The sequence below is a fragment of the Pogona vitticeps genome, chromosome 1, assembly GCF_051106095.1.
Source record: "Pogona vitticeps strain Pit_001003342236 chromosome 1, PviZW2.1, whole genome shotgun sequence".
NCBI lineage: Eukaryota > Metazoa > Chordata > Lepidosauria > Squamata > Agamidae > Pogona > Pogona vitticeps.
Window position 1 is genome coordinate 260,028,316 of NC_135783.1, and position 13,599 is coordinate 260,041,914.

The 13,599-nt window shown below is 37.1% G+C and overlaps 1 protein-coding gene across 1 annotated transcript in view; it reads right to left on the bottom strand.

Moving 5' to 3' along the window:
• Window positions 1-1,721: 1,721 nt before the first annotated feature.
• The window catches only part of OTOG (otogelin), a 135,336-nt gene continuing 123,458 nt past the window's right edge, over window positions 1,722-13,599 (bottom strand). The window contains exons 53-55 of the mRNA XM_078387307.1: window positions 13,245-13,290; window positions 6,113-6,192; window positions 1,722-4,173 (exon numbers count right to left, since the gene is read on the bottom strand). Coding sequence (XP_078243433.1) covers window positions 3,973-4,173; window positions 6,113-6,192; window positions 13,245-13,290 — 327 coding nt within the window. The 3' untranslated portion in view covers window positions 1,722-3,972. The remainder of the gene's footprint in view (window positions 4,174-6,112; window positions 6,193-13,244; window positions 13,291-13,599) is intronic.

Here is a 13,599-nt window from a genome sequence, read left to right on the forward strand (position 1 = left end):
GCAATTAAAAAGAAATGGAAAATTTGCTTTTTCCTCCCCCTCAGCAAGCAAGTGGCAAAGAAGTGTTCCATTTCAAGATTGTTAAGTGGCTTAGAAAAAGTATTGAGGAGGAGATAGGAGGGGATTGTTTTTGTTGTTCTTGGGTTCCCCCCTTTCTCTTTAAAGGGAAAGATTAGCCTACATCATGATAAACTGATTTGCTTGAGGTGGTTGATTACACACTGCATCTAAGAACAACTCTTCCAGAACAATCTAGGTTGGGCTAAATGGCCTGTTTAGTCTCACCCAGGATAGGTCTGGGTCTGAAAATCCATCTTGCTCGGGCTCTTGGAACTGGGAGCAGAGGTTATGCAGGTCCCGCTGTTTTCCCACTATCCTATCCCAGTGCTCTGCATTATGAGTCAACTTTATTTCCCATTACTGATACTCAGACTGCAAAAACAATGCAAGATATACTAGTTCCCTCATCAAGCCACCAACTCTTATTTAAAGAACACCAAACTTTACCATGATAGGAGTATACTGGAGTATCCACTACACAGAGGCCACATCCAATTAAACCCCAGACCTCCAGAAGAAGCATGTCTCTTCAAAGCCATTGCCCTTCACACAGAGAGAGACTGGAGACCATGACTATTAGGGACTGATCTAAATGTCCATTTCAGAATAGAGCTTGTCTGTCTTCTGTCCTCTTTAGGAACATAGGAAGCAAGAAGTCAACAGTACAGCTGCTAAGAGGGAATAAGGTTTAGATAACACAGCTGTGGGATTAGGAAGAAGAGATCAAGAGTAGGAGTTCACTTTAAGCTTCTTTTGTAATTAAAACACAAGATGTGGAACAAATTGTATTTTGGAAGTTCAAATTTGTAAAACAGCTAAAATTATTTGCATTTAAGTCTCTCTTAACAGAAAGATAATGATAAAAAAGAGAGATATTGGCCCTATGTATATACTTGAATATTAATCATTCTTAACTTAGAGCATGCTTATATCAGATCAGAGAGTCCTCCCAACTATTTGCCATTGCTAGCAATGGCTGGAGTTTGTAATACCACTATTCAATATGACATGAGTTGAACTTAGATCAGTGTGTTCTCTAGTGTAAAATACTGTTTGGGTTAAAATATGACATATGTTAATTTCATAATAAGGGTGTACATTTTTCTATTTAACCTGGGAAACACTTCTATACGTACTATGTTTCCCAGGATAAATGTGACAAAACTAAACTGTACTAAGCACGACGTCTTTTAACCAGACAGACACTTACATGGCATATAAGGTATTTCAATGTAAATCCTTCATGGGTTTTTCATAGAGATGTGTTCTGGAAATAGTCAGAGGGATTTATCTTCATGTCAGAATGGCCAGATGTAAGCATTTAGCAAATGAACTTCAGTGAGGAACCTAATATATCTGCAGAAAGTTTGTATCTCATATTCATGTCTTAGCAATATTAAAAGAATCATAACATGTTTTAATTGCAGTATGTGACAAATATCAGTTTTGAAGTACTTCATTCATTGTTGACTGGGTTTTGGCAACTACTAGAGAAACAGTTTGGGAACTTCTGGATAGACATGAAATATTTCTTTATATTAATGCTATATGTGATAATGAAATATGATGTTGGTAACAGCTCTCAGACAAATGCTATGTTAAAGGGATCATTGTTTGAATTTTAAGAGAGAAAAACACAGTAACTTTGAATGACAAAGATATTTTTGTTTTGCATTGTAACATATAAACTGTTTATGATGAACAGGTAATACAAATGGCTTAGAATTTTTTTTTTTAAAAAAAAAAGCCCAACATCATACCTTTGTTACTTGACTTTTTAAAAAATCCGCATCATATAATAATATCGCAAAAATTCAGTCCAGGGTTCTGTTATTCTGTGAAGTATATGGATGTAAAGAAGTCATGTATTATCACATCTATCACTTTAAAGCAAGGATAGAATACTAATTGTATAAAAATTGTGCTTCCTATTGTTCACATATTGGTAAATGTGAATAACATACAGAGAATGTACGAATAACAAACAAATGATGATGAACCATTGCCTTTGTTAAAATAAGAGAACAACAAGAAGCAATGCTTGGCAATACAGATTCTCCAAATAGCAAAAATCCACACATTATCTATAAGACCCTGGTTTGCATATCACCATGGGCCCATGTGTTTAGTACAGTATTAGATATGGACTGCTTTGAGAAAAGTATTCTCTTTGAAGTAGCTGTAGCTTGTTTCCTTCAAAACCATGAAGTTTTCAGGGTACCTATTTTAAACAAAAATATACTATTTAGAGATAGGAAATGCCTGGGCATTCTAGTAGTTTTTTAAACTCAACATTGTCTGCTGGAAGTTGTTGCCTTCCAGCAAGAAATCATAAACTTCTTCTGAAATTCTTTTTGATTTTCAGTAGTAGTTTGAAATGCAGTACCAAGAGGTGACTGTTCAGGGAGAAAATAAACTCCTGCCATTCCCACCCACCCTAAACTAAGCATGCCAACAGAGAAGTACTCTGGCTATTCTCATTAAAACATAGGTGAGTGTCACATCTCCTAAGCGATACGCTTTAAAAGGCAAACTAATTATTTTCATATAAAGTACAGGGAAAAAAGCTTTTTCCCCTCTTATTAAACTGATACATTTCTTTAGTTTGCTGTACTGTTTTAAAGATATATATACAGCTAGTATTTAAATTGGGTAACCTAGGTAGGAGATTTATATCGCATAGAAAATATGTTTTTGCATAAAAATATCACAGACTATTGTTTAAGATCATATATCATACCAGGGACCGTGTTCCTATATACAGTTTTTAATAATGAAAATATTTCCCTGATAAACATACATATTACACCATTTGCCTTGTGCTCTCATTGTCAATACATATTCTTCATACTGATACCTTTCTTGCTATTTACTGTGACAGGCACCCAGTTTGTATAAACTCTTGCTGCAATATATTTAAGATACTATGCCACCTGAAAACGGTTTTCCATAAAAAGTGGTATTACGGTCGAGACAGACTTTATCAGGCTTCCACAGAAATCAGTGTTATTGTGTCCCATAGTCTCTTTGAATAGCATTTCCTTCTCTTTTTTAAGTTGGCACATGTTGCAAGATCTTAAAATTAACAAGAGGGGCCCAATCATGCATAACCTCAAGTGCCTCTGTGCGTGAGAGAGAGGGGAGGGAGAGGTTAATAAAAGTCTAGCTATAAAAATATTAAGGGCTGAAAGTAGCAAGAGAGCACTTTATGCTACTGAATTCCATACGCATAAGCTATTGATGCATATCTGGCAACACATGCCAGTTTCCTTCTAACAGAACTGCTTGGATTCATTTTTTGATGCCCAGCAGAATTTACCTCCACATCAGGGACCATTAAGAGTTATATACAACTATTTGTTTGCAACTAGACCTGGAATAGGCCCTTTTCCCTTTTTAAAAAAAGTGATTCTACAGTGCTTGATATACTACAATCGACAACATTTGTACATTTAGCAATTCCTGTGAACAGAGTTGTCATAAAACAAAGCACTGAATTAACAAGATAATATAGCAACTTCCATGAACAAGAGAATGAGAATTTCTTAAATTCCCTGGTCATAGTTACTGCTACTCTGAGTTCCCTCTTCATGCCTTACACTGTTGTCACAAGAAGGCTACCTGCATTTTGTATTAGGTAAGCAGCCAAGTACATTGCATTAACCAATCCCCAGAATGAGTTCAGTCTTGTAAGATTTTGTTTTCAAAATGTCATTGCAGAAAATTAACCTGTTAAGTGGAACTGCTCAGAACATCATGGTTTTTATTTAAATCTATATTGTTGTTCTCTCTAAGTGTTGACAACTACATTGGCAAAGGGTGAGGCATAAATTCCCTACAATCATGATTCTGGCAATATGATTACTTCCTTTGAAAGACTTTGAGCATACTGATTTCTTTTACAATTTCGTTTCATGACCACTGGCAAGAACAGTCTGTGGGTTCTTGAATTGTGTAGCTGACCCAGGTTGAGTTGCCACTGCAATACAGCTGCACGTTGCGTTTGTGCAGCCCAAGTTCCCTGCAGCATTTACAGAATCTTGCATAGGCATTAATGTTATAATTATAGATGCTTGCAGAAGGGCATTTTCCATCACAGGAAACAATGTTTACCTGGAAATAACCATAAAAAATAATTTTAAGCAAGCAAGAAGCAACAATAACAACAAAGACAAATAAATACAGCACTCCCAACCAAGAACACTGCAAACATGTGTGGTAACAGAGTGCAAATTAGTAGCGGTTGAGTGCTTATAGGTATGCACATGGCAAAAACTTTCATGTTCATTTCACTCCAGGTTCCTTGAGACTATGTACGTGTCTCTTCCATTTCCATGTTTTCAATGCACTGGCCTTTCCCACTTAACATATTATTTCTGTGCCTGTCTCCCCATTTGTTTACTAGCACTGATAGTCCAAAAAGCCTTGGCACTTATGATACCCCACTCCCAACACTAGCATGGTGGAAATGGAAAAGGTGCAGAAGAGAATGACTGAAATGATTACTGGGCTGAGGCACCTCTCTTATGAAGAAAGGCTACAGTGTTTGGGGCTCTTTAGTCTCGAGAAAAGGCACCTGGGGGCCATGATTGAGATGTATAAAATTATGCAGTGGATGGATAAAGTGGATAGAGAGAAGCTCTTCTCCCTCTCACACAATGACAGAACCAGGGGACATCCACTCCAATTGAGTATTGGGAGAGTGAGAACAGACAAAAGAAAATATTTCTTTACACAGCGTGTTTACACAGCACAGATGCGGGGGAGGAGTATCAGGAGACAGGCATCCAGTTGTCTCGTGTGCTCCCAGAGGCATCTGGTGGGGCTACAGTGAGATACAGGAAGCTGGACTAGATGGGCCCTTGGCCTGATCCAGCAGGGCTCTTCTTATGTTCTTATCCAATGCCATAACTCTTGCCTTCATTTTTTTTTGTCTGAATCCTGCTCTCAGGCTTCTTTTGCCACCACTGGTCCATATATTTGCCCATATGTTATGGGAAACTTCTGCTTGAAGGTTGTAGCTGCATTCTATTCCAGTGACGTACATATACTCCTGGCAGGAAGCGGCAGCTGCCAGCAGGCAGGGTAACCCCTTATTCTGCCCTTTCGCTTAGAGGTACAGCATAAGATCAAAGGGTTATTTTAGCCAATCCTAGTTACGATTAGGTAACTAGTATCCTATCTGTCTTTCTCATAACATTACTATGTAATCATGCTAAGTAAATAAAAGCGCTCTTGGGGGCATTGTCAGTAGGCTCCGCTGGCTTGGACATCCACTGTCGACTCCTTTGTTCTCTCTCTAAGGCAATTAGCCTTCCTTTGTTCCGTGATCACCCACAATATGTGAGACAATAGGAAGGACACCCCAAGTTGTACAGGGCCAAAGGGGCTGCCACTGCTCTCCTCTCCTTTCTGCACTGTAGCTGCAGCACCTGCCTGACTCATTGGTTCCTGCCACAGGCCAGATAGGAGAAATGACTCCCTCCACCTCTTCCTTTTTTTTCCTCCACTGCCTCTGCCTTACACTCATTTTATCCAGTGCTAATAACATCAGGGGCAGGAAGGAAATCAGCCTGGCCCACATCGCTCAGAGTGGCTGTGCTGAGGCTGCCCACTCCCTGTCACTCTGCTGCTGACATCAGTTGAGACAGAGAAGTGAGTGGGTACACAAAACTCCCAAGAATGACTTGAAAGGAAAGAGCACTCTTCTTCAGTGCTCTGAATCTAGACCTTTTAAATAACACTAATTGTTATTGGTTCAAAATTCCCACTCTCTTGCCATACGCTATAATTGCTGCTAACAACAGCTTTCATGACACTATTCAATACAAATTCCTCGATGATTTGATACACAGTGCGAAGAGAAGATACTGTAACATGGAAGAAAGAAACATGGAAAAACATGAAGCTCCCGTGTATCTCTTTTCCATTATCAAGGATAATTTGTGCTTTAAAGTCTCCCAGAAAGGCATGAGAAAAACTCATTTTCTATGTTTGCTCCCATTCATGGTAATACAAAAGTTCCACCCCTCATTCCTGATGCTTTACCTACCGGTGTGTTACTTCGACAATCATTTTTGCGAATTGTCATCCGAACAGTTACTTTTTTACAGAATTTTCCATCTTCTTTGCCTGTGAAGAATGAATTGATTTGAAAATGTCAAGTCATTTTTTTACAAATCTCTGTAAACATTTAAAAAACCCTGTAAACATACATAAACTAATATGACAAAATATGGGGTGGTGGGCAGGGGCAAGGGAGACGATTGGTGTCATTACATTTCTGAAATTAAAAATTTTCTACATATACTGTAAATTTTCAACAGGTTTCAAGAAAAATTCGTAAGATTGTTCCAGTACAGTCACTATTACATGTAGAATTTGAACCCATGCCCTGGCTGGAAAGCAACAGTCTGAAACCCTTTTTCTGTAGCTATAGAAAATTAAATTCCAAATAAATTTTTTAGAAGCCCTAATGACTTTTATTATTATTTCCAAGAATTCAGGAGTATAATCTAAGGTCTGCATAGCCAAATGTCTTTGAGACATTTATTGTCAAGTATCCTTGTGTGATATGAATGGTTCTGCCCTAAAGGTATAATGTATAATTTCGAAGTAAAAGTAACTTTTATACCTTACCCCTAAAGCTGGAATAGAAATGGTGAAGGTAGTCTAATCCAGTTGAACTCAATATAATCAAACTGGTGCTTAATTATAATCTAATTAAGCACATCAATCAATGTGGTATGTGTGCTGCAACATTTATAGTGCTACATCTGCATTAATTACATCACGGGAATCCTCAATGTCTGCAGGATTTAAGAGTAGTCCCATGCCATAAACACAATGCCACAGAAGCAAAAGCCACCATTGGCCAATTGTACAGTACAGAATACACAGAGTGAAAGAGTGAGAGACTAACCCCCCCATTAACGCAGAGTAAGGTCTTTTATTCTATTTTTGTTTCTAATTCATACAAAAAAGAAAGTACATCCTCTTTGAATTCTATGGTTTTGCATATTAGGACAGCATAAAGATCTGAAAATTAGGTAAATACAACCTCAGATGGGGTTGTATATAAAACTGCTGGCAATACAGTCTTGTGAAAACGAAACCCTCTTTGAATTCTGTGGTTTTACATATCAGGGCATAATAAAAACCATCTCGTCCTTAACAGGTCTGAAAATTAGGTAAATGCAACCACAGATTAACAACAACACATGACATATTACACCATGTCATGATTTATTTTATAAAAATAAACCGAAAGTGAAGAAGATGTGTGAAAAACTAAGTACACCTTTTGATTCAATAGCTTGTGGAACCACCATTAGCAGCAATAACTAGAAGTAATCATTTTCTGTATTACAGTGGTGCCTCGCTTAACGATGTTAATTGGCTCCCAAAAAAACATCGCTATGGGAAAACATCGCTAAGCGAAACACCATTTCCCATAGGAATGCATTGAAAACCAGATAATCCACTCCAATGGGAACGGATTACCATCCTTAAGCGAATGTCGCCATAGGAAACATCACTAAGCGAAACGCGGTTCCCCCATTGGAATGCATTGAATAGGTTTCAATGCATTTCAATGGTTTTGACAGGTCCGTTTTCGCTATTTTTAAAGTGTCTTAAAATGTTCAAAAACTGTTTAAAATGCTTGGAATCGTTAGTGCACCTTGTAAAACCTTTGCAAACTTAATTTGGCTTTGTTCTGATTCTTCTTTAATTTTTGGTGAATTTCCCCCCCCCCCATTGGAATACATTGAAGCCTATTCAATGCATTTCAATGGTTTTGACAGGTCCATTTTCGCTATTTTTAAAATGTCTTAAAATGTTCAAAAACTGTTAAAATGCTTGGAATCGTTAGTGCACCTTGTAAAACCTTTGCTAACTTAATTTGGCTTTGTTCTGATTCTTCGTTAATTTTGGGTGAATCTTCCCCCCATTGGAATGCATTGAACTGTAGGTTTGACAGCTGTTCCAAGCATTCCAAGCATTTTAAACAGTTTTTGAACATTTTAAGACACTTTAAAAATAGCGAAAACGGACATCATTAAGCAAAACAGGGGGACCCAAACTGTCATCACTATGCGAGGCATGGTCCCGAAGATCGCTAAGCGAAAATCGCCCATAGGGAACATAGTTAAACGAATCGTAAATTGCTCCCAAAAAACCAATCGCTAAGCAAATTCTTCGTTAAATGAAGCAATCGTTAAGCAAGGCCCCACTGTACTTTATCAGTCTCTCATATTGTTATAGAAGAATTCTTGACCACTCTTCTTTAAAATGTTTTTCACTTTGCTGAGGTTTGCAGTCATTTGTTAATGCACAGCTCTCTTATGGTCCTGCCACAGCAATCCAATCAGGTTCATGTCTGGACTTTGACTGGGCCACTGCAACACCTTGATTCTTTTCTTTTTCAGCCACTCTGTTGTAGACTTTCAGATATGCTTGTGATCATTATCTTGTTACATGACTCAATTTTGGCCAAGCTTTAGCTGTTGGACAGATGGCCTCCCATTTCACTCTAGAAAACCCTGTTATAGGGTCAACTCAATGACTGCAAGATGCCCAAGGTGCTGTGGCTGCAAAACAAGCCCAAATCATCATCCTTCCACCACTGTGCTTGATGGTACGAGGTGTTTGTGCTGATATGCTGTGTTTGGTGCTGTACATTATGGCCAAACATCTCTACTTTTGTTTTTAGTTTTTGTCCAAAGACATTGTTCCAGAAGCCCTAAGCCATGCTGCCATGTTTCTTTTAGAAAGAAGAGGAAGGCAACCCTTCCAAACAAACCATAATTGTTCAGTCTTTTTCTAATTGTACTGTCATGAACTAGAACATTTCACATGCTAACTGAGGCTTGTAGAGTCTGACATGTAGCTCTTGGAGCTTTTGCAGATTGATGGGCAGCAACAATTGCTTCTCTACAATCATTGTGGATGTGTTTCCTCCTTAGCATGGTGTTAACACACATCTGAATGCTCCAGACCAGCAAACTGCTAAAACTTCAGCTTTTATAGATCAATTACTCAAGGGCATTTGGTTAGCAGCAGCTGGATGCTACTTAACCTGTTCATTCCTATGGAAGCAGCAAGGGTGTACTTAAGTTTTTCACACATGGCTTCTTCATTCTGGAGAAGTTTTATTTTATTTTTGTTAATTAAAATCATGACATGGTATAATATGTCATGTGTTGTTGTTCATCCCAGGTTGTATTTACCTAATGTTCAGACCTGATAACGATCAGATGATTTCTATTATGTTCTGATAAGTAAAACCATAGAATTCAAAGAGGATGTACTTTCTTTTTCACATGACTGTACATATTTAAAATATACAATATCTATTATTTAGATTTTCTTCAAAATTATTACAAAAAGGAAATACATATAGTGCTTTTACAGTATATGGATAATCTAAGCAGTGAGGGAAAAATAGCTCCCTGACATTGTGCACCATTTGTAACCCATGAGTGTAAAGGTGTTTTCAGCTGTTGTGGGGGGAATCTAAAATCATCTGAAGCTGAGAGGAGTGGATTTCTTTTGGTCGATTTCTTCTATTTTAAAACAGAAGTGCTTAATTACTGTAGGCAGCAAAAAAAAAAAAAACTGGCAGAAATAGATGTGATAGATGGTTTATTATTAGAACAGGAAAATCGTTTAAGAGCCGATTGTGTGTGAGCACCACAACAGGATTCTATCACATGCCAGCATTTCCAATTTTGTGATTGGTCTTTAGGCCATGTTCTGAAGGTTGTTCTTCCTAACGTTTCGCCAGTCCCTGTGGCTGGCATCTTCAGAGGACAACACTCTGTGCTCTCACAGAGTGCTGTCCTCTTCAGTACACGGCCAAAGAGCCCGAAAAACCCACAACAACTATTTAAATATTCATTCAGCTTGTACTGTTGAGGAGCCATGAGCCATGCTGTTCCCCAAAGTGTTATTTGAACAGTAAGCTTCAACAAAGAAAGTGGTTAGTTTCTAAGTTCTACAGAACTACAGAAATTACTGAAATTAACAAACAAAATATTCATGCATGAAACTAAATACTATGCAAATGGTGGTACCAACAGTACATTGTTGGCTAACAACAATGCACTGCCCATACAGCGCAAAATAAAAAAATATGAAAGCAAATCTGAAGAGTGGCCAACACTACAATGCAGCTTCTTTCAATCAGATTTTTATGCCTTGAGAGTATTATGCTCCTTTCAGGAAGTACATTGTTGGAAATCAACAATGGTTTTGGCCTCTTTTTTTGGCTACAATTTCCAAGAAAATGTACCTGGTTTACAATTACCACTAGATGTGGGAATGACTGGGCTAACAGGGAATGGGAGCAACACTGATTTTCCAGAACCTAATAAAAATATTACAAATTGAATTCATTACACACAATACAGTAAATAAATGTTCCTTAATCAGTACTCAACATTTGATAACTTGACTTTCAAGATGGGGCCCAGCCTTTTGGAATCTCCCATGTTCCATGAAATAAGTGTGTTGACAAGGTATGTATGTATGTATGTATGTATGTATGTATGTATGTATGTATGTATGTATGTATGTATGTATGTATGTATGTATGTATGTATGTATGTATGTATGTATTTATTTATTTATTTATTTATTTATTTATTTATTTATTTATTTATTTATTTAAAAAAGATATATATTTGTTCAGGGTTTTTTCCCACTTTAGTTCAGTCAACCTCCGATGTTAATAATTCTATAATAATTGTATAGAGTGGTAACCAAGATAAATTTTAATTAATATTTTCTTATTTTATATTTAAAACAAATTGCTGCTTTTGTGGCAGTAATTTTGCCTGTATGTAATTATTCTTCAATCAATTCCTTCACTGTTAATTACACATGGTAATATTTTATTTTTTATTATGCAAATCCCACTTTTCTTACATGAAGTTCAAAGTGGCATATATCATCACATTGCATTATACATGTACATGTACCTAATTCTAGGGTGTTGCTCCATTTTATTCTTGTATCAAAGCTGTAAGGCAAGTTTAGGATAAATGCCCCATGCTTGAACAAGGATTTGGGCCCATTGGCTAAATTCAACATTACACTGGGATCAGTAGTGAAAGTATCCTCCCTTTTATCCATCAGCTCTCTACATCATCTCCTAACCAGCTCTGAAAGGTTTCATAGCCCTCAGAATTTGCTTGGGAGTGCACGGGCAGATGCTCACCACACAGTTCTGATGCATCCCAACATTTTGCCAGTGAAATTCACCTGCTGAATATTGCCACAAGTTGCCCAATGAAATGTGGTAAATTCTAGAAACATCACAGGCAACAACCAAGCAGAGGGCTAGGCATTACATTGCTCATCTGTGCCAATTTTGTCCCAAACTTTTTGAACAATAAAATCTGTGGCACAATGCATTTCTACTTAGGCAGTATATCCCATTGAGTTTAACAGGACTTACTCTTAGGTAAGTGTGCCTGTTGTTATATGCTATCAAGTTGCTTTCCCATTATAGTGACTTAACAGAGTTTCTGAGGTAATCAAGATGTTTGAGGAGTGGTTCGTTACTGCTACCAACACCCAAGAAATGTGTTTATGCAATCCAAAAGGCAAACTGATACTTTAATATAATCTTATACCAAGAAAGTTCTAGGTTTAATAAAAGCATAAATATGTGTAAACTTATAAAAAAGCAGAAACAGCTTAGGTCCTTTGTACCATAAAACATAGCTAATACTTCCAAGATTACTTTAAATCAAAAGACTATTAGATAATGATGTAATGTACACTTGCAAATGTTTTCATCCTCAATAACAGAAAAGGGTTTCTGTCCCATTGAGACATTCTGAAGAAAAAAAATTGGCAAGCACAGCAAGATGTTTCTTTGTCACACAGGAATAAAAATGCTCACACATTTAAAATCAGTAACAGCAGCCACTAAAAAAGAGGTATGTTTCTGCAAAATTGTATTTTGAGCAAAATACTGGTACTATATTAAAAACAAATTGTAATGAGCTGAAATAATGAAGTGTCTATTGTTTCAGGTTCTGTTATCAAACTTTCATCAAAACTTATGAACAACAACTTCAGTGGTTGCATATGTTACTACTGAATGGTGTCACATGTAATAGCACCATGTTTTTCCTTTTCTTTCTTAACTCTTCCAAAGTCAATAATTTGTTTATGATGTTGCATTTGAATAGCTTACATGTGAGGATATTAAGCAGTAAATCAGTTGTCAAAGGACATATACAATAAACTTTATTTAGATGAATTAAATGGCTGTGATAAAAAAATTCAAATCAAAGAAAGTGAGTTAGCAGTTTGGGGTGGTGTTAACAGGAGGCAAGTAGGTCCTACAGCCCCTGGAAATTAAGGGATCCCCATAATGGGAGCTGGAGGCAGGGAGGAAAGGAATTGTGTACGCCTATGTAGTCTCCGTGGTCTATTACTCTACATGGAATAAGGCAGGTGGGTCTCTCAGTGCACTGGATCCATCCCCAGTGATGAGCTAGCACCTTTATTGCTGTGACCAATAAAGTTCTGTCCTTTTCCTTCCAGAACTCTGTCTACATCTTTCATTATGATAACAGGTTGGGGGACCCAGGGCTGCTCAGCCATAGGCCAGCAACTGAATATCTGGCCAGCAATTTACTAGTTCTTGTCTTATTCTCACTCAAATGGTTAAGAAAGTGATCTGCAAATGGTTTCTGACTAAATAATTCATAATGGCAGAAATGCAGCTATTTGGTTTCTACCAGAAGAAATAAAAGCCTGGTGTATCATGGCTTTAATGTACAGGGTCTAAACTCCTTTTAAACACAGATTCAGTGTTACTGGCAATATATGATTATCCCTTTTTAAGTTGTTTCTATAGACTTAGAACCAAGTTTCATTAATTAAAATTGAATATATTCTATGTAGACAAAGTAGGATCAGAATGACATTTTGGTACAACCAGTTGGTGTGTGTGTGTATACATATACACACACAGAGAGAGAGAGAGAGAGAGAGAGAGAGAGAGAGAGCATAAATTATATTGTATTTTGTCATTATTACTTCTACTAGCAGTGGTAGCAGCTGCTTTTGTTGATATTATTGTCTGTTATTACTCAGGTGCTTTAAAGGCAACCAATCCCCAAAGACCCTTCTATCATATATGCAGATACCTATGTTTTACTTACATGTCTTGCAGCATCCTTCTAGGAATGGCACAATATATCCACCAACCTGGATAAGCACAACAATGAAGAAAAGGTAAAACCAACGATGAAATATTTCTTTAGCACTACTAATCCATAGGTCTTCATGCTATAAGAAAGGAATTTACTGGAACTGAGCCCTGGCTATTCTTTTAAGGAGTCCTGACAGTAGGTAGACTGGAGAATAGCTCTCCAGTGTTTCTTCTAATTTTAAAAATGAGATTATAATTTTTTAAAAAAAAATTAAAAAGCTACTTCCAGAAGTGAATATGGTTTTGTACTATGTTTTCCATTAAGAGAAAAATGGACAAAATGGGAATGATCATAGGCTAACCAA